Consider the following 25665-nt stretch of genomic DNA (forward strand, 5'->3'; position numbering starts at 1 on the left):
TAAAATTTTTTTTTTTTCATTTTATTCGAAAGGCACAAAGATGGGAGGGAGAGAGAGGGAGAGGAAGAGAGAGAGAGAGAGAGAGAGAGAGAGAGAGAGAGAGAGATCGATCTTCCATCTGCTAGTTCACTCTCCAAATGCCTGCAACAGCTGGCATCCAGGCCAGAAGAAGCCAGGAGCCAGGAACTCCACACAGGTCTCCCACATCAGTGGCAGGGAAACCAAGTTTTGCTGCCTCCCAGGGTATAAAATAATGGGAAGCTGTGTCAGAAGTGGAACCAGGACTCAATCAAAACACTCTGGTATGGAATATGGGTGTCCTAGAGGTGAGTATTCACTTCTATACCAAACGCTCACCCCTAACCGCCATCACCTAATAGCAGCTCCAAATTAGGTGTTTTCAGTATGCCAAGAGATTCTGGGTTCTGTATTCAGGTGTCAGGAAATCTCCGCTTTTTTGGTACCAATGAAAAGGTAGATAGTTAAAATTCACCTGTGATGTTCTTGAAAAAAAAAAAAACTGACATGAAAGTGACAACCTCCTTTATCACATTCTGCTGATTTTTCCTGAGTGGTTTATCCACTGTTAGCAACATTATGGGACACTTGAGTGAGCACATTTTCTCCCTTGGAACCAATTATTTGCTATACCAAGAAAATTTCTTTAATTTAAAAACTAAAAAGCATTTTTCCAGAATAAAAAATGGTCTTTCTTTATTCCCACCACATTTGATAATTCCAAAATCAAAAACAAGATCTGATCACCATTTCAGAGCACAGTTCTAATGGGAACTTCCTGTCATAATTCTCTTTTCTCAAAGTCTTATGAAATTACTTCTTTTCACATGAAGACTTTCATGAACATCTCATCCAGAATATTGGAAAGGCACTCTCAATTGTGATTTCTTGGTAATTTCTTAAAATTACCACTTTGCAGCATTTGTCTGAGTACAGCTGCTATGGATGGCTGCCCAGGCTGTGCCCTTCTCAACTCCAAGGGAGTCCACTTGTAAAGACCAGCAAGGAAGGAGTGCTGCCCAGAACTGGACAGTGCAGCAGCACTGGCTGAAGAAGCAGTGTACTGAGTGAAAAGAATGGTTGCTACTTATGGCAGAAAACAACAGTGTGCTTGAAAAACTGATGAGACACACACAGAAACACACCCAGATGACTAAATCTGGGACACGCTGAACATCAGCTTAAATCAGAAAATATGTCAGAACACTCTAGAATGATAAAAGGATGCGTAGGTCCACAAGAGAAGTAAAGAAGTACCCAGGGGAGGAGAATATATTTTCCTGCAGCAGGGTGACTACTAACACATATAAAGGGGAATGATGGAGGTTAAGTGAGAAAGGCATCTTTCTGCCTCCTTCATGTTAAAACAACAGAATCAGACCATCAACAGCTGCTTGATCAGAGTCAAGGTGAGGGGCAAGAGGTCTGACAGAAGGATGGGTTGTGGAGTCTTAAATTATTCCCTCTGATTTCCTAGTAGTCACCCAGTAAATGGTAATTATGTAGCACAGAAATTAGATGAGAATCCATCCAAATGATAAAAATGAGTGTCACCAAAAAGGGGCAATGCGGACAGCCCTTGCCTCCAATCTGATTCTGGAGAAGGATTTATCACACACATGGTGATCCAGCCACATCCATGACCTACATCTAATCACCAGGATGCAGGGAAATCCAAGTGAAGGGCTACTGTACGAAACAGCTTGTCTTCATTCTTGAAAAAAAATGAATAAACACAGCAAGGCTTAGATAACAGTAAAATAAAATAGGCAGTCCTAGACTGGATGCTGTGCTGGAGAGAAAAAAAATGCAACAAAGGACATTAATGGGACAACTGGCAAAACTGAAAATGTACTGTAGATTAAAGTATTAAATTTCCTCAATTTGCTAACAGTACTAGGGTTACATAAGAGGATATCTTTGTTTTTAGGAAATACACAGTGAAGCATTACGGAGAAATAAGCTGTCTCCTCTCAACTGACTCAGAAAAACTGTACTCATATACATGAATATTTGTATGTGTATTTGGAAGACGAGAAGGAATAATACAAATGATGATTAAAAATGGATAAAACTGGGCTGGGTTTTGGTACAGTGGTTATGTCACCTCCGGGAACACCTGCATTCCATGGAATGATTGTTGAAGCCCTTACCTCGCTTTTTCATTTCAGTTTCTTATGAATGAGTACTTCTTTGAAAGCACAGATCCAACAAGTACCTGGATCTTTGCGATTCACATGGGAGACTGGGACTGAGTTCCTGGCTCCTGGTTTCAGCCAGGCCAGTGTCGGCTGTTGCAGGTAGTTGGCCAGTGAATCAACAGATGTAAAAAAATTTAAAATGGCTAAAATTGGGTATCCTATATTAAGGAGTATATTACATTATTGCAACCTCAAATTAATAAGTTTAAAGAAGCCAAACAGTGGCCAAACCATTTTGAGGTGTATCGGTGTTCAACAAGCTTTTAATGAGCAGCTAAGTCATTCAACCTATAATTGGTAGTGCAAGATACAGGGTTAAATTCTTAGAAACATTTTGTTACTCTTATTACTATAATGATCCCCATTAAAAATTTATGAAACACTCATTAAGTGGTAAGCTCCATAAAAGGTATTCCACTTGCCTTACCTATTTTAATCTTCTCAATTATCTTAGGAGAAGGGTACTATAATTACCTCCCTTTTACAGATGAGGAAACAGAGATTTACAGAAGTGTCATAACTTACCCTATGGAAAAGGAATTTACACAACAAGAGAATCAGGAACCACATATCCAACTACGTTGCTTGGTAACAAGGATGGTGGGGCTTACTAATTACTAACTGCTTATTATTGTTCCATGAAGAAAGAGATCAAACCCAACCAAGATGAATTTCTGACAAATTAGTTAAATATGCATAAGTGTTTATTTTCTTAATTGAAATTGAAGTACAAATGAACTAGCAAACAAAAAAAAGATGTTTTTGTTCTTTCCAATGTACTCTGTGCTCTCTTTTTCCCAAAGTCTGAACTTGGTTACAAACACATTCTTCATGACAAAACACAACCTACGACAACTTCTGCAATGATTTTTGTCAGGATACATGAGTCTCAATTTTACACTGGAATTAAAACGAATTGTCCTCTTGCTTACCTGTTAGTCTAAAGGGTTTTTTTTTTTTTTTTTTTTAAAGATTTATTTTTATTATTTTTTATTGGAAAGGCGGATATACAGAGAGGAGAGACAGAGAGGAAGATCTTCCGTCCGATGATTCACTCCCCAAGTGAGCGCAACGGGCCGATACTATGCCGATCCGAAGCCAGGAGCCTCTTCCGGGTCTCCCACGCGGGTGCAGATTCCCAAAGCTTTGGGCCGTCCTCGACTGCTTTCCCAGGCCACAGGCAGGGAGCTGGAAGGGAAGCGGGGCTGCCGGGATTAGAACCAGCGCCCATATGGGATCCCGGGCGTGGAAGGCGAGGACCTTTAACCACTTGCGCCACCGCGCCGGGCCCGTCTAAAGGGTTTTTATAAGAACTAGTAAATTATTAAATTAATCCATAAACGCTGTAAAACAACTTTGCTCAACTTTTTTCCTAAGACGTGAATACCTACAGCAAAACAGTCAGTGATATCTATTGGTGTCTCAAAACTTACTCCTAAGCTTCTTGCTGAAGCAGTTTAGGGAACCACTTAGGTTTCAAACAACTCTCAGGCGGCCAGCAAGCTATGCCACAGGCCTCCATATGAGCACTGATTTCTCTTCTAGCTGCCCCACTTTGGCTCCAGTTCTCTGCTAATGGCCTGGGGAAAGGAATGGAAGATGGCTCCAGTGTTTGGTCCCTGCATCCTTTAGGGAGATCTGGATAAAACACTGGCTCCTGGCTTTTGCCTAGCTCAGCACTGACCACTGTAACCAATGTGAGAGAGAACCTGTGGATGCAAGATATTCTATCCTTAACAGCAAAATGTCTGTCAAGACTACCATCCATTCTATCTGGTCTAATGGAAAATGACCCCATAGCCCATGTGGTTATATCTTAGCCCTAGCTGCTGACCATATCTTTCTTCCCAGTGGAAGCTGGATGACTTTAATATCAAAACACACATAGGTTCAAAATTCTGCAATATTTCTAAAATGTGCAGGAGTTTGAAGATACCTTAACATTTGACACTGCGGATGCTAATTCCAGAACAATGGGCTCCCCAACCTTGGTTGCATAGTTTAATCACATGGGATCTTTTAAAATCCTGATGCCAGTTTCACTTCAGCCCAATGACTCCGGCACCTCTGCAGATGTGTCTCAGTAATGATTGATTTATAAAGCTTCTCAGGTGATTGCCAGGTGCAGTCAGTGTGAGTTTTCAAGCCATCAAGTAATGTATCTTTGACACACAGATGCAGATGATTCATTAGAATTTATTATAACTGGTCTAACTTGCTAACAAGTGTATAGTTCAACTGAAAAATAAGACAGAAGTGTATGTAGAAAGAAGTAACAAAATGAAGACTGAATACAGGGGCCAGTGAACCATTATACACAATGAACATTATAAGGAGACCACCTGGGGTGGCAGAGGAGGGTGCAACACAGTGAGAGCCTCTGACACAGTGCAGGCAAGGGAGGGCACGTCTGAAACAGAGGCATGCGCAGTGTGCTCAGACCGTGGAATGACCAATCTAGCCATGGTTGAAGGTTCTCTCTTCAGAAAAACAATCTGGAGAAGAAGGCTGGAGCTGGCCTCAGGAAGACAAAGAATCCAGTGGCGGTGTGCAGTGTGTCAGAGGAGGTGAGCAAATGACAAGACCAAAGTAACTTCTGAAAAGAGTGATTTGACAGAGATATTCACTATGGTTTTTGGACAAAAAAATGAAAGCTCATCCCACTAGCAGAAGTATAGAGAAGATTTAAAACCAGATATATGACAAAGCATTGCAGCAATTTACCTTTCTATTCAGTCTTCCACAGAAAGGAACCAGAGTTTGAATCTGAAAAAATACTCATTTTATGGCTCCCTCCACAGGTACATTAACCACTCAGAGGTCAGACAGGGCAGGATGGAAGACTTGTCCCATTCTCTGCCCCCATGAGAACTGCCTCCATTTTCCTGAGGCATCCTCTCAGACACCAATTATTTCTGCATCTGTATCATCCTTTTGTTTCCATCAAGGAGACTCAAAGGCTAGGATATATAATTTTAGAGGAAAATGTTTTCTTACTTTTTTAAAAAATAAGGCTTTCTGAGAAGCTCAGTGATGCCTGTGTCACAAGGGTATTTGAAAGACTTTAGGACTCATAATGGGCACCACTTACACAGCCATTAGATACTTTCTGACATTTGCTTCTCTTCTAGACAGCGGGGCTGCAGCAAGATTCCCCTCCAAAAAGGCAACTTAGAATTTCACAGGGATCATTCAAAAATATAATGGCAATCTAGGGCCACAAAATATATGACTGTAGTTGGTTAATGATATTGAACAACAAGAGGGAAAAAATTAGGGTTCTTTTAAATAATGAACTGTAAGCAATAAGGGAAATTGTAGGCTAGTGTAAGCTTGCCATTAAAAATTCAGTTAGAATCATGATTATTGGAAGTTTATTCAAGACACTAGATGTATCTCAAGCTCCTTGAACAGTGCTGGCACATGCAATGTGGTAAAAGAAAAAAAAACAATTAAAGGCATTGCCAAATGGAATGGACCTCAATGTGAGATGTGAGGCAATCTTCACTCTCATCTAAGGCAGTGAGGTCAACTCAGCTGCAGGTTCAAATGTCTCACTGAGAAGAGATACATGTCTAGGTATTTAATCTTTCTATTCAATGTTGTAAAAAGCAGAACACACTGCTCATTTCTGAACTGATGTCTCGGGCATCTCGTGAACTACTCATGAATGATTACCCAGTCATTCACAAACCTCTGCTCTATGTTGTCTACAGGATTACCCAGAGTCATGAGCACTTGGAGTTCAGAGATCATCTATACCTGCTGATTTTAATTCCAAGAGCACAGCTAAATTCTCTGTCACATTCCCACCTTTAAACTATTTAATGAGAATCTGATTGTATGCATTATTTAGAACTAGTGATGATAAGTCAGTCCGTACTTTCTTTGAGAGAGAAAATACACGAAAGTGCTCAATTCTTCTTTTTCTACATCACTATGCTCTCTAGTTTTCAGACAATCCCAATTCTCCTCTATTCAAGAGCTCCTGGCCTTCTCTTGCCGCTGGAGAGGAGTCTTACCTGCATAATGTACTGGAATCTCTATCTTTGGCCCAATGACATAGTGACCCTCCTCCAGGCTATGGGCAGTGATGGTGGTCCACTGGCGGCATGAATGAATCAGAAGGTAGTCATTTTCCCGCAGCCCTTCTATGCATTCTCCTGGAAAACACAATTTTTACATACAAACACTTAGTCTTTACTCTTTAATAATATTTCACATTAAAACATTGTAAACATTGTTAACATAGAATTGGCTGTTCATTCACAAATATAATAAAATTCATTTCTGGGCTGGCAAAAAATAGAAGTTGGTAATTAATTATACATAAGATTCTGTTTTCTGTTTTTTTTTGCAAAGAGATATCTACTTTTCTCATTAAGCTGAAAATACTATCTCAATGCTAGTCAAAACAAACATTTAAGAAGTGCCTATAATATTTAGCATAATTGAGGTGTTCTACACACACTATTTCACATGGTAAGACAATGGTATTGAAGTGTAAGTACTGTTCCTTCTTTAAAGAGGAAAGAAATCAAGGTTTTAAATGTTACTGAGTGGGAATTTAAATCAAGGTCATAATGATTCCAAAAATTAATAATCTCCATATCATTTCTGTTTCCAGAGAACTTAAAATGCCTGCACATTAAAAAAAAAAGTATGCAGTTGCCAATTCTTTCTGGCTTTCTACCAAGACATTCCATACAATGAAGTGTAATAACATACATATACAATGATTTTTCATGTTAATATATTCTATATAATTAACAGTTATTATATATGTAAAACTGCTTACAAATGGCATTTATAGAGCTCTCAAAAGTTCTTAGATGTTTCAATATTTTTTTCAACAAATCCTGGAGCCTGTAATGAGCGCCATGTTTATCCCAGCTATAAGTCATCTAGTTTGTTTCCAAGACACCTTGCAATGATTAATTATTAAGACAGTCTTTATGCAGAAATAGCTTATTTTTGTAGTAGAAAATATTTTTTAAAAATCACTAGCTTTATCTCTGGGGAAAGAAGGCAGAACAACAGACCTAAAGGAGACACTAACAGGAGAGGGAGAATCCGACTCACCAGAAAGAATCTTTAAAACCAGCCTCCACTGACTTTCATTAAGAGACCTCCTGGAGGCCATCTCATACTCCTGAGTACTCTGCATCTCAATCGTGTTAGAGCAGGAAGGAAAGATCTGAAACAGGAGCTGCCAAAGAAAAATTATGTAACCCCTCGTGGAGGGTCCTACCAAAAGGCAGGGCAGGGCAGGCAGGCAAAGCAGGAAGAGTAAAGTGAAGAGGGGATGTGTCGCACCTATGTGTGACCTGGGGCAGGAACCTTCTCTTGAGTTCTAATCGGGGGTAATTAGAAGCAAGCCCTGCCTCACATCATTGATGTAAGGATATGTACAAGTGACAATGAAGAGAAATGTATAGCACCAAGTCTCGCGTGTTTTTGCCTATAGACAATGCCATGATAATTAGTAATAGCAGAATGGTAAACCTCTCCCTGTTACTAAAAGACTACATACCATTGTGATAACAGGGATAGTGGGGTAAGGGGAGGAGAATGATGGGAGGGAAAAGTAGGGAGGGAGAAAGGGGAGAGAGAAGAAGGATGCTACAAAATTTTTATCATGAAAAATGATAATAAAAATTCCAGAAAATTTTTGAAAGAAAAAAAATGATCAGGAAAATCTGTATTAGTTTTATTGTGTGCTCTTCCCCTAACATTTAATCCTTACCCAAACATGGTAATTTAGGTCATAGTTACTGTTTAATAGCTCGGAAAATGCCCTTTACACCAGTGAAGAAACATGCCCAGAGCTGCACAGGTGAGAAGCAACAAAAACTGACCTTGGATCATTCTACATCTCTCCTCGTCCTTCCAACACCACAGAGCTCTTGACCTTGAAAACCTCTGACAATTTCTAATAAACAAGCACTGTTTGTTCTGATCAGCAAGGATACATCCGTGAACCAAACACTATCCAGCATGGAGGAGACAGCCATTGCCAACAACCAACATGAGAAGCTGAGTTACAGGTTAACTAAAAGGTGAGAGATGCTATGGAAAAAGTGAAAATCAATAAATAAATGGCAAGAGGATCAGAGATGGAGCAAATTGTATATTTGCTATTTTAAAATCTTCCTCATTCACTGCATCAATGAGCACTCAGTGAGTACCCTTGACAAGCAGGCAGTGGAGGAGTGGGCAAAAATATCATGAAGATTTGGTCTGTGCACTGACCTTGACATTCTTCTTGATGAAATGAGATCACATGTAATTTTATGAAAGGCAGGATGGGACCGGTGCTTAGCAAGAGGGACAAGAAATTTAGAGTTAGAGGGACTTTAGAATAGAAGATTGCGAATACCAGAAAAGGGAAAAGAGCATTTGGGCTGCTACTTCTTTGAACAAAAATGAGAGGGAGGCGTTGGGGAGTCTGAGTAGGGTCATGGCTAAGACAATGACTGGAGCTCTGCTTTAGAAAAATTACTCTGGTGGTATTGTAAGCGATGGATCTGGGGAGAGAGAAAATAGAGCCATGGGGTTTGTGCAGGAAACTCAGAAGTATAACACACTGTCATTCAGGGAAAAAAGAAGGATGTCATTTTCTCCAACTAAATTGTTGTATCATAAAAACTGTTTTAATTTTATTCCACAATGGGCTCTAAAGAGACAGTCAAGCAACAACTGCAGTCAAGTTAATCAAAATGAAAATTTAATGTTAAAGCCTACTGCTAGCTGTTTTAGCAAATACTCTGGCAAGAGGATTCAGAATGATTTTCAAAACCATAAACTAGTCAGAAGCCCATGCCTGCTTTGCAGCTTCGTCTTTCTTATTTTTTGAACAACTTAACTGTGTGCTTGCTTTAGGCAAAATAAGTTTCACGAATAAAACTTAATATAATCGTTTAAAAATATCTGCGGGAAGGCCACTAACAGAGATAGCACATTAAATGAATTCATAAAGTAAACAACTTTCTGTGATATAATTATCCTCTTGCTCAACTACTATGTATAACATACTACAATGTATATATTTAGCTCAATGATGTAGTAACAGCAAGTCTAAAAGAACTGTGTGTGAAATACCAAAATATGTGAACAGCATCCTCAATCTTCCCTACATGGAGTATGTTTTTAGAAAATATGCTACTTGCCTGGTTTGACTCTCATCTCTTCAAGCCTTACATACTCCTTAAAACCACTTGTAACACCAGGATAACTACTCCACAAAATCTTCAAGCCCAGTCTGCCTTTCAATTATTGCTTAGAGTTGTTCCTTATATTTCTGCTAAACTAGATTTCATCAATTGATTGATTGATTGCCTGTTCAACTTCTTATCTGGAAAAGCATCAAGCCTTTTTACTCTAAATTTAAAATGTTATCTCAAGAGAGAAAGAGACAAAATGAACAAGTGTGTAAGTATGATCTCATCCACTGGTTCCATCCCTACCTAAATGTCCACAAAGAGCCAGAATGAACCAGGAACCCAATTCAGGTCTTCCAAATGGTAATAGAAAGCTAACTACTTGAGCCAACACCTATCTCCTAAGTTGCACATGAGCAAAAAGCTGGAATCAGTAATGAACTTCAGCATTTGGAAATGGGATCCAGGTATCCCAAAAGGTATCTTCATTACTATGCCAAATTCTCACCCCAAAACATGAAACTTTTTCACTGTTGACATCTCCCTTTCTAAGTGGAAAATTTCACATTGACCCCCTCATAATGGGTTACACTTGGAACTGCAGGTGTGCTAAACATATGATATAAACATTTTGTGTAATTACTTAATACGGATCTAATGTTAACCATTGTGCATTGTTTTTCTTTTATCTCTGTCAAGAGAAAAGCTGTTCAAGCTCTTAGGGACTGAGTATACGTTGGGAGTTGCATAGGGCAAAATGAGTTGCAGGAACTTTCTACAGTTTCTGTGTCTAGCCCTGCAACTTAAGTTCACACCATGACATGCCAAAGCAGCATGCACCTAATTCCCATGATGCATCTAAGTCTCCTTCCACACCAGTACGAAGGAGATGTCATACATGCATACTGGCTGAACTCCACCTACAGATGCTGCAAACTTTGAAGATTTTATGTGAAACTAAATCCGTACCAGACCCCTGATTTGTATATTCAATTAGTGCATTCATTCCCATCCCCCCTTAAGAGGATCACCGGACAGCAGTCATTCAACTTCTTGGTCTTTTCTTGAGCTCTCAGCTTGAGGGCAGCTTGCTTTCTCTCTGGCCCTCTCACGGGGATACACCTAAATGTATGCTGACTCTCTCACTTTAAGTATATGCTGCTGTCATGACTGCACATTACTTATGTCCCTGATCGCATGCAGAGGCAAGAGCCTGGGAAACACATTCCTACAATAAAATCTACAATTGTGCTGGTACTTCCTCACTACTACTAATAAACAATGTGGTATAATTTAATCATGTTTACATGACCTTATAATCTGTTTCTGGTAGAAAGGAAACTTTGGATAGATGCTCAAAATACATCGAGTCTCTTACAACTTAAATGTTTTAAAAATACCTGCAGTGTCAGGGGGTAATGATACTAAATGTATTTCTTCCGTCCAGGCACCCTGTGAAAGTCACCACGTATACTCTCCCTGTGTTAACTGCTGCCATGTGACTAGCTCAAGTCAACAGGGTGTGTGTGCGTAGAAAAGGCCTTTCCCATTTCCTGTTCTGCCCTTACCCACGAGAGCAGCTCACAAGCATCCTCTGTGTGCTCCTTTCTTGGTCAACACTAAATATTGATTCCGAGGGAAATCTTGGAGAAAGCTGAAGACAGCAAGTCTGTTGGCAGTCATGGTTTCTTAATTAACACATGGTAGAACAAACCAACTACCTAAGCCCTGATCACACACTGAACTGTGACATGAGAAATCCTTTTTGCTGGGACAGTATGCCAGAGCCGGGTTGTGGCTCCTTTTTTCTTATAGTAGTAGTTAGCTCAGCTAAACTAAAACATTAGGAGGCACAGATTTCAATACCAACACTGTCTCCTAATTCTAACAATCAGGGTTTTTGTTTTGAGGCTATTTTGAACATTTATTCTTTATAAAAACCAATATATCTTACTTCACAAAGGTAGTGAAGACTAAAAAATTCCTCATTGTTTCAGCTACATTTAGTCCTATAATACCTGAGGTTTTGAATGAAATGCTACTTCATTATCATCTGCAAACATTTTCAATGTGCTAGGTTCTAGCGTTTTTATGGTCTCCAAACAACAAAGAAATATTTGTTGGGAGAAAAGAATAGGACATTGAACTAACATTCCAAAGGATGACAACCCAAATGACATGGTGACTACAGAAAGGGTATAAATGAAACAAGAGCTGATGTCAGCAAAATGCTGTAGAACAATGTAGGAATCATGAAATAAGACAGCTAAAATGCTTTCTGCAATGAAAAGGCATAAGGTACTCCAAAGGAGAAGTAACAGAAGGGGAGGGAAATCATAAAAGAAATAATTAATTGGCAAGTATTAAGTGAGAAAAATTATTAAGCAACCAGGAAGGATGTGGTTGCAGGAAATCACTGAAGCACAGGTAATCATTTTTTAAATCTATGCAAACATAAAGAACAAAGATTTCCTCCATAGGAATGAAAGTTCTAAGAACAGGAAAAGAAAATGCTTTCAGCCTAATGGTTGAGGTATCAAAACAAAGTGTAGCGCTGAAGAGAAACAAACGCACACCGCAATCAAGACAAATGCTTCTAGAAAAGCACTGTGGGGCTGATACAAGGCAAAGCTTCTGATCCCATGAACGTAAAAGAAAATCAGTGTCCTGTGTCTGGATAGACACAATGAGTAGTCTTAGTACTGCAAAAGTCACCTGCGACATCCCTACTAGCGCCAGCGACTTGCACGCACCTGCATTTCTACTCTCATCCACTTCAACAGCACAGCCCAATCCTAAGTGCACTCAGTTGTGAGCACACAGACAGAAAGGGCCCTGGAAAAACCACCACCACTCCAGATAGTAACAGCATCACCGGCACTTCACTGCTGTCATCAACATTTACAAACCTGAGAACACACCTGCCTGGCTGCTTCTCCCAGGCGTGTGATGAGTGGACCCTCTAGCCCAACAGAAGCTTACACTTCAGGGTACCTGCTCATCTGGAAACAACTAAAAACTCAAAAGGAGGTGGGTGAGGAAAGGAAAAAGTCCTATGCCAGACCAATGGAATCAGAATCTTTGGACATGGGACTAGGAGCCTACAGGTTCTCAAATCTCTTACCAGAGTTCCAAGCAAAGATCCTGGTGGATGGTTCAGTTCTTGAACATGTGGTCAAGAGGGAGTGAGACAAAACAGAACAAGTGCATAGAAAGTATCAGCCCCACAGCAAGCTTCCCAAAAGTTTTACTGCTAATGACTTCACTCCAATGTTGCAGACATACGATTCTCTCGGACAGATGAGCTCTTATGGCATTATCTGTCTCTTGCTTCGTTGCTTTACCTTACTTAGCATTTTAGACACATACACACTATTTCCCAATTAGAGGGTATCACTTATGACAAAAACTTTCCTTGTCCTTTTCCGAGAACAGGGTCAACCAAACAGCTGGTACCAATAAACTACTGATGGGAACAGTGACAGGTCATTTTTCTCTACTTAGTGCCCACAAATTGATAAATAGATGTATATCAACTATCAGATAAAACTAAAGGTATTTTCCTTCTTTTTGTTTCATAATTGGCAATAAAAAATAGGGCAAATCTATTTTCTCAGAACTCTGTATTTAAAGGATATTTCTCAGAACTCTGTATTTAAACATTATAGGAAGCTTTGCATCAAGAATGACTGTTGACTTAACCACAATAATGCAGGGTAATTTATTGTTGCTGTATGATTCACTTTTAACTACAGATTGGCACAGACTATTTGTCATTCATCAATATTCCAGACATTCTTGGTCCCAGTAATAGTTCCCTTACATTAACTGGGTACATGGTTATTTATGGCTAAATAATTTTTGATTACACAGATACACCATATTTGTTTAATCATTTGTCATATGACATATATCAGGACTAGCTAGCTTGAATTTTTAGTTGAGTAAACCTGCAATGAATACTTGTATACAGGTGTTTGCCAAGACACATTTTCACACTGTTGAGTTTCTAGGGTGTACAATTGCTGTTCATAGGGTAACTTTTAGATGAGCAATCTGAATGTCTTCCAAAGTGGCTGCAAATGTGGGTTCTATCCTCCTATATTCAGCAATGCTAGTTACTGTCTATATTTTACAAAGTATTTGAGGCTATATATATATAAAATACATAAAGTAAAGATTTTGGTGCCACAGGACTGTATCAGAACATATGAACCATTATCAAGACAAAAACTAATTTGCTAAATTTAATCAAATTTTAGTAAAAATGACTACCAAAGGAAGCAAGTTTAAGCCTGGATTCTGGTTGTAAAGTTTGAACAATGTCTGGTATATAATTTCATGAGGAACAATGATGTTCAGAAACCTCTCCTAGGATTTACTATGAATAGAATGTACAACGTTAAGTATCTCTGCAATATCACACAGTAACACAGAAAGAAAAGTTGTATTATTTTTGCTAACTTGAATTTGTTTCATAAAAGATCACAACATTACCCTAATCAGCACTAAAAAATAGTCTCATACATTTAATAAAACTCTTTGGCTGTACTTTTGTAAACTCACAATGTGAAAGGGTGACCATTACCAAGACCAAAAACTAACTCTTCCCTCTGCAGCTCCGTTTGGCCAGAAAACTACAATACAGGTATTTAAAAGCGTCCTAGTTTCTGAAAATGGGTGAGAATTTAATGGAAAGCAACATGATTCTTTGGAGCAGAATATATAACATGCCACTCAGATCTGGAAGGTTTTTTTCTTCCTTTGTAGTCTCAAGGATGTTTTACTGGAAAACATTTTAAGTTAAGCCACATAAATATTGTCATGGCAGATGCTGACTATTCTAAAAGTGGTTTCCAGTTCTTTTATTGGCCAAAAGTATGAGAAAAATTCACATTCCCTTAGCACCTGTTTTGAGTGTATTCACAAGAAATGAAAAATCTCCTATCCCCCTGGCTAGCCCACTAGCTCTCTAAGCCCGACATTCTCTATTTCTCCGTTCTGTTTGAAATCCACAAGACCTCTGGGGAAGGTTGGGGCATGTAAAAAGGCATTCTAAATAAATCATCTTGGCCATAAATTGGTACAGGTTCATATCAAATCAGTCTAAACAGAAACTAAGCACTCAGGTTTTATTCAACATTAGAGTCCTCAGGGAAAGCAGAATAAAGACTGTTTTTTTCTCTCCTCCAAGTATCTTCCAATTTTCTCCTCTTACTCCAAACATCAACAATGTATATTGTCTAATATCATATCTTTAGTAAATATTTCATTCAAAGTTCCCAGGACTATAATCTTGAGTTCTAAGCAAGACAGAACTGTGTTTATATGGTCTATGATTTCCCACTAAGTATTGATAAAAAAAGAAACTGAAATTGGTTTAGAGACAGCATTAAGTGGTAATAAACTCAAAGAACTTCATGATGAAATCTAAGCACAAAAGAGCATACAAAACCAAAGAAAAGATTAAGGGTATATTATTATTTCTCTGCAAATGAACTCATTCACAATGGAATCTTTTTTTTTTCCAAAAATTTTACCAAAAGCCAGACATAATAGATTTCTGCTATCTGAAACAGAAGGATGCATAATGAAGTCAAAATTGAAAATTTAAGTTTTGAAATACTGAACTGTACCTAACATTTAGAAGATAAGCATTCTAGCCAATTTTCAGAAAAACCTGATGAGTAATTGTAATTACCAGTATTTTTACAAATGTTAGAAATATATTCTCTCCTAGCACAACGCCTGCACACACAATGCAGTGTTTCAGGTAAGAAGGGAAAAAGTTCAGATTACAAAATAAAGTCATTCTTTGAAAACCCATTAAGCTGCTACTGTATACAGACATTCTCCTCTCAGTACGCCTTGCACATTCAGGCTGTCTTCTTGTGTTGGACAGGGAATAGAGGGTGGCATACCTGGCTTTGTGTGTGACACGTATATTCAAAATACCATAAACGTCAAACTGAGACCAGAAACAATTGGCAGCAGCAGGCAGGCATCAACTCAGACTCCATCATGCATTCAAGGTCAAGTTGCCAGGCATATTTCATAGGACCTTCACGCTTCCAAAAATTTAAATCAATGTAAAATGACTCCATCGGGCAGGTGGTACACAGTGTGGGGCTCACACTGAGGTTTACTTTAAAATGTAGTTCTAATATTTATTAAATACACTGGTAGTAACTTCAAGCTTTGGTGTTCTCACATTTAAAATGATAGTTATCACATTTTAAGGCACTTTGGAATGACTGACTGAGGATAATGTAACAGGAGCAGGTGCTGTTTAAGATACCAACAGGAAAATCAGTTGAACTGGGGCTACTTTGCTCTGGACCTAGCTTCCTGCTGGGTTCCTGCAAGTCACATGGGAGACCTGAGTGGAGTTCCCAGCTCCCAGCTTCAGCCTGGCCCAACCCTAGTTGTTGAGAGACCTTGGGAAATGAACCAGCAGCTGAAAAATCTGTCCTTGCCTCCATCTTCCTCATTCTGTCATTCGAATATATAAAGACATTTTCAAATAAATATAAAGGACTTCCTCTCAACAAACATGACTAGTTCTTCCTCAATCAGTTACATTATTATTAGCTGGCTCATGCAATACTACAATTTCTCAGACCAAATGAGAAAAGTACCACCAAAAGTACCATGACTTGCACTTTATTTCACCTCAACTAGTAAAATAAAGGAGTGATTTCATCAGGTGTAAATGTCATGTAAAGCCCAACAATTTTGAGAGGAAAAACTGAGCCACACCTGAAACTCAGAAAGATTTTCAGTGTCATTTAGTTTCAAATGTTATTATATGACAAGTAAAATGACCATAAAATAGGAAGCAAATTCAAAACTACAACCTGCAGAAGCTATATTTGATGTGTATTGTTATGGAAGATATCTGAATTACATACTTGACTACAGTTCTTCCAATTTCTTTGCATTTGAGATTTTCAAAAGTACCACCTACTCTTCAAAACAAAATAAAATTTCAAAGAGACAAAGTAAGACTAATACATACAACAACACTAAAAACTAATGATGTCAATAAATACCTTATATTAAAACAGAAATAAGTAGAACTAAAAAAAAAAAACTCAGATCAAAGTTTACAGACAGATCTATAAAGATATGATACGCCTGACAGAAACACAAAGTGTCCATGGAGAGCACAATTTATAGAGCTGGGCACAACACAAAATCCTAAAACTAAAAAATAGTGAGGAATAAAAGACCTAGGAGTTTAGACTCAGAAAGACATTGTCCAACTGGTACTGTGGTTTACTGTCACTTCCAAATCAGTTCTATTGCTTCAGATCACTTATTTTTCTTATTCTTTAAGGCCAAACATAAGGAAAATCACTTTGACATTGGTCTAATCCAATGGATATTTCCTAAATTTGCAATCTGAGACTGAGGAAGAGTTAAGATGTTTGGGAGCAGGCAAGTTGTAAGACGGTACTCAAGTGCACTGTGTGGACATATATTTTTTTAAAATAAAAAATATTTTAACGATCTAAAGTATGTCAGCAATTCTGTAAAAATGATCACTATTTGCAAACCTTAAATTATGCTACAGTGAAAAAAAATAAGCTACATTGAAATGTAATGGTTTTCACAGACATTGACAAAATAAGCAGCAGTACAGCATGGAGTGATGAATAAAGGGAGCTTCCATCAAGATCCATCAATGAGTCACTATGTCAACTTGATTGAATGACTCAGAGTGGTCAAGGCTTGCTCAGACAGACAGCTTGACAGTCGAAGAGAAACTGCTGGAATATAGCTAAGCAGATATAAATAGATCTTTTTTCAGTCATGGGCAAACCTAATTAAAGAAGCTTCCCTGAAGAATGTAGATACATTAAAAATGAATATGAAACATTTTCAATCCCATCCATTTTCCCAATGTAGGTCTCAGAAACAAATCATCTTACAAATTACCCAGTGGACCAGTGTCCAGAATGTTATTCCATTAACTTACAAAATGAAGAATATTTTCATTTTCATATTCACTTTTTTTTTCTCCACGTGGAAGACAAACACCAGATAGAGGACCTAAAACACCAAGGAAGCTAAAATAGAACAGCGGTGTGCATATTCATCTAACAGAACCACCTGCATTCTAAGCGAGACACTGAATGAGGAACTTCCTTCTTGGCACGTTCATGTCTCCAACGAGCCAATGTCCACAGCTCCATGGAAGGTCACAGGTTCTTTGCTGCCATGCACCAAGCACTTCTTCACTTCACCCTGTCTAGATCCAAGTCCTACTTCTACTATGAAATAGCCACAAACTTCTTTTCTGCTTGTTTTTTGCAGATAGAATATGAAGAGCAACTCATTATCACAGGTAACTGGAACATGACATCACATTACCAAGAATTAACTCAGGAAAGTAATGTCACATTCAGCAAGATGAGAGTTTAACAAAATTAACAGGACAAGTAAATCTTCCCATACCTTCCCACAGAGGTTGTAACCTATATTGAATGTTTTCATATGACATAACCATTAAGACTGGATTTGGAGTTTTAAAAGCAAAAAAAAATTTTTTTTAAGTGGGAGAGTAGGGAGGAAATAAATGTATTCTTCTCATGAAGTATAGTAGTGGTTTTTACAGTCACAGCGAGAAAGCACCTGACACCTGAGAGAGGCTAATGCCGCACTTCTCAGGACCAATAATCAGCACTGATAGAAATGAGGAGGGGGCACTACCCAATAAATTACCACATCTTCTAACAGCTTAAACATAGGTAAAGACATCTGGCACTAAAAGGTTGGGTTCTCTGCTCAGGCTTAAAAGCAAGTTGTCCACCAGCTATATTCTTGTATGTTTGGGTCCTCTCCCATTATGCATTCCTGTTGGCAAATTCAACTGCAGTTATGATTGATATCCCCTGCTTTCCTGACAGCTACTGTCCTCCATGTCTGAAGGCCTTTCAGGTCCTTGTCCCATCTCCATCTTTGCAAGAGAACTGGCCTCATGTTCATGCTTCATGTTTTTTCATGTTCATTTCCTGTGTTTCACATACATTCACTTCTGTAACCAGCCAAGAAAACAAAATGAAAATTTATGTGCACCCCCAAAATTATCTTAGGGGCACAGCAACACAGAGAAAGATCTTTCACTCAGAGCAGCTGCTGTAGCATGGCATGTTCAGCTCTCACTTGCAATGCTGGCATCCTATATGGATGCCAGTTTGTGTCCTAGTTGCTCCGCTTCTGATCCAGCTCCCTGGGAAGGTAGTGAAAGATGGTCCAAGTGCTTGGTCCCCTGCACTCATGTGGGAATCCCTGTCTTCAGCTCCTTTCTTCAGCCTGGCCCAGGATTTGTCCCTATCAACAAAACAAAACAAAACAAAACAAAACAAAACAAAACAAAACAAAACAAAACCATGTTCCCATCCATTGCTTCACTCCCCTAATGACCACAATGGCTAGGACCAGTCCCTGAGGTTAAAGCTAGGAGCTCCTAACTGAATCCAGGTCTCCCACGTGGCTGGTAGGAATCCAGCTATCTGAGTCACCAACATTTCCTCCAATGGTCAGCATTAGCAGGAAGCTACTTCCAGGAGCCAGAAATGGGAACTGAAACCAGGTACTTCAGTGTGTGACACAAACACCTATCTTAAACCAGAATCTTCTCTGTTAGGCTAATTGCCTCGCCATAGTGAAAATTCTTGATATAACAATAATAATCTCCTTATTATGCATCAAATATTTTAAGGTTTGTATATTAAAATCTTCTAAGATAATACTAGTAGGAGGTGGAACTTTTGGGAGGAGTCTGGATCATGAGAGTAGAGCTTTCAAGAATAGGATAAATCCGGTCCCAGCATGATAGCTAAATGGCTAAATCCTTGCCTAACACATGCCAGTGTCCCATATAGGCACTGGTTTGTATCCCTGCTGTTCCATTTCCCATCGGCATCCATGTGGAAGACCCAGAAGAAGCTTCTGGCTTTGGATCAACTCAGCTCTAGCTGTTTTGGCCACTTGGGGAGTGGACCAGCAGACAGAAAATCTATCTCTCCATAAATCTGCCTTTCCAATAAAAATGAATAAATAAATAAATAAATCTTTTAAAACAAAACAGCATTAATCTCTCCATGTATTCCAGAAGTCTCTCATGTCTTTCTTGCCATCTGGAAGCATAAGAAGTCAGCATCTGCCACTATCAGAACCCAACCATACTGCACCACATTTACAGCATCAAGAAATGTGGTTCGTAACTCACTCTGTGAGACTTTCTTAAAGCAGCCCAAACTAAGACATTCCTTATGTTAAAGCCAACCAATTAGTGACTATATCTGTAAAACGTCCTTTCTGTATAGGTAGCAATACTATCCGATGTAACAATGGAAGCAACAAGCCATCTCAGAACTCCACCTGTCATAGATGTTAATAAAGAAGAAACTCAGTACTCTAGTACACAGAAGAGACAGAAATGACATGCAGAGCATCATGGGTAAAGTGCTGTATTTAGACAGTAATTTTCAGAGAGACATGACGGGCAAAAAGCAATCAGAATCATCTGTATGCTGAGATTTTTACAATATAAAAACTCATTGCCTCCCTTTTGAAAAGAAGACAGCCATGCTTCATTAAAAATGTGACTCAGCTAAAAACCACCATTCACTGAGACCTCCAAGACAATCTACAATCCTACCAATTTAGTTGAGAAATAAATGCAGCCAAAACCTAGTCATCTGTATTTAAGAAGAGCATCTGAAATAATTTTCCACAATTTTACTTGGCTTTTAAAAGCTAATTGAGTGTAATTGCAGCTTCAAATAGTTTCAAAACTGTTACTCCAAACATCATGCTTCAGATTCAAGACTTCTTTGCTATGCTCTTTGGATTGTACTTTCTGATCACAGACTGGAAGGGGAAAGACGAGGGGGGGCTGGCAAACCTACTGCTGAGCCCTGAATTCCCATCCCTTTGGATTCCACCTTTATAACCTCTCCTGCCATGCTGTCTGGGACTAAGTCTCCCAATGTGGTTGCACAGGCACTACAGTCTCCTGGTGGCTCCCATTCATCCAAACGACAGTCAGAAACACACACACACACACACACACACACACACACACACACACACACACACACCTGTTGGGTTTATAAGTAACATTTCCATTTAACTTGGGGCCAATGGAATTCAAAGCTGGATTTTAGTTGCACAGATTTCCAATGCTTGTATGGTTTTAACTGTGTTCCTTATAGAGAAAATCAGCATTGTTGGTATGCTTCCTGTTCTGCCAAGGCTGGATGGAGTATCTGCCCCGATATTTGTGTCGCACTGCCTACTTAAGAGAAGCATTTATAAATACTTCCTGGGAGAAACAGAAAGAAACATGCCGCTCAGAGTCCTTCCCAGGAAGGGCAATCAAGAAAGGGCCACTGAAGCAATATTCACCCCCCCCACCACCAATCCATTCGTTTGTGCTGAGAGTAGCTGCATGTAAAGCTACAACTAATTGTCAAGCTCAGGTCTGATAACTTGAAGTGAGTTCTTAATGTCTCTGAGCTTCTGAGTTCACCCTTCGACAAAATACAGGTATTCACAATCATGTCTACGTTGTAGGGTGGTTGTGAAGATTAAGTGAATTTGTAAAACTCTTGGACCAGGCCACCAGTTCACAGTAAGTACTCAATGAATCTTAGCTACTGTGAACATTATGTTACCTTACTCTTTTAAATCGCATTCCCTTATCCTCATTTCCTCTCCGTTTGATTTACTGCTAGTTCTGGTGCCCTTCTAGCTCACCTGCTGCTGGAATCTTACCAAATACAAGCTTGCTCCCACCTTCATTCACTTGGAAATCTTTGTCAACTCCTGAGTATTCAGAGAAAAAAAAAGTCAGCTTTCAAAGGATATGGATGAAATCCTCCACATCTTACCTACAACAAACACAATGGAAATGTAGAAGGGATGGCAGGACCAGTAAGCGGTGAACAGGTGAACACCAACCTGGCCCCCTATGCTATCTGAGATCTATATGGATTTTTCTCAGGTTTACCGTATTGCCTAAAACACATTACCCACCCCTCCACCTCACACCTGTCTCTACAGCCCCATGAGGTCTTTGTAAGTGAACTCTTCCTTACCTAATGCCTAGGACAACTCTGAGGTTCCTAGTGTCCCTAATGCATAGGATAACTCTGAGGTTCCATGAGACATTCCCAATAAAAATTACCTGTGCAGCACATGTCGTATGTCTCTTCCTTTGGCATGAGGCAACAACAAAAACTATTTAAGGTTCTCTCCTCAAGGCCTCTACTCCCCTCTACAAGCTTCCTCCTGCTTGAAATGATGTTCCTGCACCTGTTGAATTTTGTTCCCTGTGAAGCTCAAGCTAGTATTTGCCTTCCATCTATAGCTGACACAGCTTCCTTCTTTCCTCTCTTACTATTCTATATACACATCTCCCAGGGCTTCTGTAATTGTAGTGGCATTTCCCAATTGTGGGCCTGTGTCCACACCAGACAGGCAGCTCAAGACCTTGGCAGTTTAAGTACTTAATAGGGATGTTTAGCGAACGCCTGCATACCAGGCATTCTGCTGTCATTTCCCATTCTTCAAATCTAGGATGAGAACCTCCCGATGCAACACTATTTCTTACAGGAAAATTAGGATAGGAGAAAGGTCTTTCCTCAGAGTTATGACAAGGGGATTTTTCTTACCACAGCATCCAACACACAAATGCTGTCAATTCCTGGGTTAGACAACAGAACTTTATGTGAAAGTTTAATTTAGTGTCCAAAAAAAAATCGTTTTAAAGTAACAATTTTAAATGGAGCAGTAATAATTGAATTTGAAACCAGCGCATTTCTGAACTAGAAGATGGCTAGGAGAATCCAAAAGACAACTGCTTTCATATCACACCCAGTGTGCACAAAGCAGTGGGCAGGGATGACACTAAGACCCAGATTCATGCCTCTTCATTTGGACAATTCTGTCACCTGAAAATAAAAACCAAGTCACCTATTCCACAAAGTATGTGAGACCTTCAGATTTTGTATAAGCACAAACCCAGTTAATCATGTATCTCTGGGCAGTATCAAAGCTAACACAGCCCAAGTGAACACTGTGAGGCAACAGAACGATAGATAGCTGGCTGGGAAGTTGGAGGGCAGAGATTGAATCCCAGCTTGACCCTAGTTGTATGCTCCTTGTTAAGTCACAAGATCTCAGAGCGAGTTTTTCAATCTGAAAAACGAGAACAGTAACTCTTTCATAAAATGTGAGGATTCAGTGAGAATCTCGGTGAGTGCATTCGGAGAACCATAAATGTCAAACACAATTGCCTGCTATTAATAGAATAAAAGGTAGTATCATATCACATCGTATTTTTCGAAGTGCTGGAACTAGTCCCTGATTGATTATTCTGTTTATCCTTACATCATTTTTTTTTTTTAACTCTGGCATTTTTTCCAATGGAATCATACCAACACCAAATTAAGTAGGGGGCAGGAAGGGAGTAGGAGATAAAATTCAAATATGCAATAATCGAATAATTAAAGGTTTTCCTTAGGCTCTATTGCCAGTTACAAAATACCTCTTTAAAATACAGCCAAAGAATAGCAGCATTCTACAATGGTATACAGCTTTACATGGCTACTGGTAAATTCAGACTCCAAGTTTCACACAGTTTAGTGTCATATAAACACTTAAGTTTTAAAAGTCATTAAAGATCATTTAAAGCTTTTCTTTAAAGGCTATTTAAGGAAGAAAATAATCATACATTATGATCTTTTAGATATCAACATGCAAGTTTATTATTTTATATGGTGCATCTGATCATAGATAACAACATCTGTTAAAAATAATGGTACACTCAAAATGTCCCACGTGAGAGTATTTTCACTTGCTAAAATTTATGAGGAATCCAATTCAAGTCAAACGCTTAATTTGCATTATAAGTCAAATATTTAAAAAGTTCTGACAGTTATTTCTCACTTCAGATATTAAACCTCACTTATATGCTACCATAAACACAAATACATTTGGGATCCCATTTTTAGGAAAAAAAAAAAACCCTTGATGACATCGGGGTATAATCTGAGATGAGATACTAGGATAAAGGCAGAAGCAACAAAGGGAAAAAAATCATGAATGTGGCCCAGGGTTGTAACCTGTACTGGGTGTTTGGTTAACATAAACCAGATTAGTAGGGTCTCATTCATTTCAAACAAACAAGATAAATTCTGGGGCTCTGAAATAACAAACTACATAAAGATATTTTATATACTGACCAAGACAAAATCATTGTCCTTCACCATACATATTTTAATGCATTGAATAAAACTGCTTTCAAATAAAGTTTCAAACATGCTTTACATTGCTACTGACTTCCATATAAACAGAACTTATAAACATCAGATGTTTTAGCCACTTTCCTTTGTGAAATATCCTCATAACATTCTCTTAATTCAGCATGTTGTCAAATAGCACTTCTGAAGCACTATTCTCAGTGACTAAAACAGAACAGTCCCTTGTTCTATGTTGTAACTTGGCAGGGACAACGTCCAGAGGCCAGCCTTCGGAAGGGTATATCAGAACTGTTCTAAAGAAAGATCACAACACTAAGGCCCAAGAAAAAGGCACTTAAAATTCTCTCCCAGTCCCGATTTAGTGTTTGTGATGGAGTAAAGGGTCAACCAAATGATCGCCTGGCTCCTCAATGCCACTATTTTTACCCCAGTGGGTTGGCATACATTAATTTGTTATTGCTCATTTTTATATTCCACCATATCTGTGTTGAGTAAGTCTATTAACTCAACCTCGTCTACTTAAGAAAAATCTACAGTACACATTTTCCATATTTAATGATCAGAAACATGTTTACTTAACCAATTTGCTGAACTATCATTGTGGCAAAAATTTTTATTTGGAGATTTTACGAACTAACTACTGTGAAAATTTCCAGAGGAAAAGTATTTCCATTTTGAAAATGTAGTTTAACGTTGCTTGAGGTGCACAGTGATTCCAAGTATACATATAAACATTTGGGAGTACACAGACTTTAATAACTCACTAATTGATCAGGTCTAAGAAAGTCTCTTATCTCATAAAAAGTATTTCCTGTGCTCTATATTCTTTTATAATCTTAACACAGAGGATAGCTGGATTTGTGAAGAGAGACACAGACTAACACCAATGAAAGAACCAATACATGAAAGATAACACAAGAAAAAGTTAATTTTGTGGTCAAGACTGTAAGTCAGCAAAGATTCAGTGAAAGGCTACACTCTACTTTCTATGGAGCAAATGGCTCACATACAGGGACAGCAAGTCCGACTGTGGAGTTCATGCCTCTTACTCTTATGCAACCATGGCTTTTTTTTTTTAATCCAACATAAACATCTCTTGAACCACTTCCCTGTCTCAGTTTTTACAGAGAGGAAACAATTGATTAACATTCTTCTCAGTGACAACTCTTGCCTTAGTCAAAAACCAGAATTGGCTCTTCTCTCTGAGGACTCACACTTCCCTTCCCTTTCTCTTGAGCCTGTTTTTACATAAACCTTTGATTACTATGATGGCTTTCCATGGCTGTTTCCAGTTTTCCTTCTTGGAGTGTAGAAACCAGAAGAGAAAGGAATGTTTAACCATGGCCTTACCAACAATGGGCAATGCAGAATTATTTTTCTGTTATTGAAACCTGTATTATGTAATTGACATTAAAGTATCAATCCTAGAATCTAAGGTAAATAAGTGGCAGTAATTCCAGCTTCTGATTGCCTGGTACTTTTCAATACACTGTTCTTCCGATTTTTACCTTTTACTTCAGGTATTTGCATGTGAATCTTCAAATGCATCATGACCATTTTCTTTATTCTACCAAAATTCTTACTTCTTTCTCTGAAAGGTAGAGTTACAGAAGGAGACAGATTTTCCATCCAATGTTTTTCTCTCTAGTTGCTGGCTATGGGTAGGGCATGGCTAGGTCAAAGCTTGCAGCCAGCAACTCCATCTAGGTCTCCAGGGACCTCTAAGTAGTTCAGTCTTCACCAGCGTGTGCCTTAGCAGGAGGCTGGATCAGAATCACAGATGGGACTCAAAGTCAGGCATTTAAACATGGAATGCACAAGTCCTAAGCAGTGGATTAACTGCTGTGCCAGAATGCCTGCTCCAGGAATTCCTCTCTTAACTATACTTGAAACCTTTAAAATTAAATCAAGTTAACCAATCTATTATTACCTGTATAGTTAATAAGCTTGGCACTCAATTAATCAGTTTACTTCTAAGATTGTTGGAGTTACTCTCACTGCCTCAACTTT

General features: G+C 38.8%; 1 protein-coding gene across 2 annotated transcripts in view; it reads right to left on the bottom strand.

Moving 5' to 3' along the window:
• Nucleotides 1-25665, bottom strand: part of GAREM1 (GRB2 associated regulator of MAPK1 subtype 1) — a 195067-nt gene that overhangs the window by 119940 nt on the left and 49462 nt on the right. For both annotated transcript variants that reach the window (XM_040984703.1, XM_040984704.1), the window contains exon 2: nucleotides 6242-6382. In XM_040984703.1, the coding sequence (XP_040840637.1) occupies nucleotides 6242-6382 (141 nt within the window). The remainder of the gene's footprint in view (nucleotides 1-6241; nucleotides 6383-25665) is intronic.

The sequence above is a fragment of the Ochotona curzoniae genome, unplaced genomic scaffold, assembly GCF_017591425.1.
Source record: "Ochotona curzoniae isolate NIBS_2020 unplaced genomic scaffold, NIBS_Ocur_1.0 contig_43, whole genome shotgun sequence".
NCBI classification, from domain to species: domain Eukaryota; kingdom Metazoa; phylum Chordata; class Mammalia; order Lagomorpha; family Ochotonidae; genus Ochotona; species Ochotona curzoniae.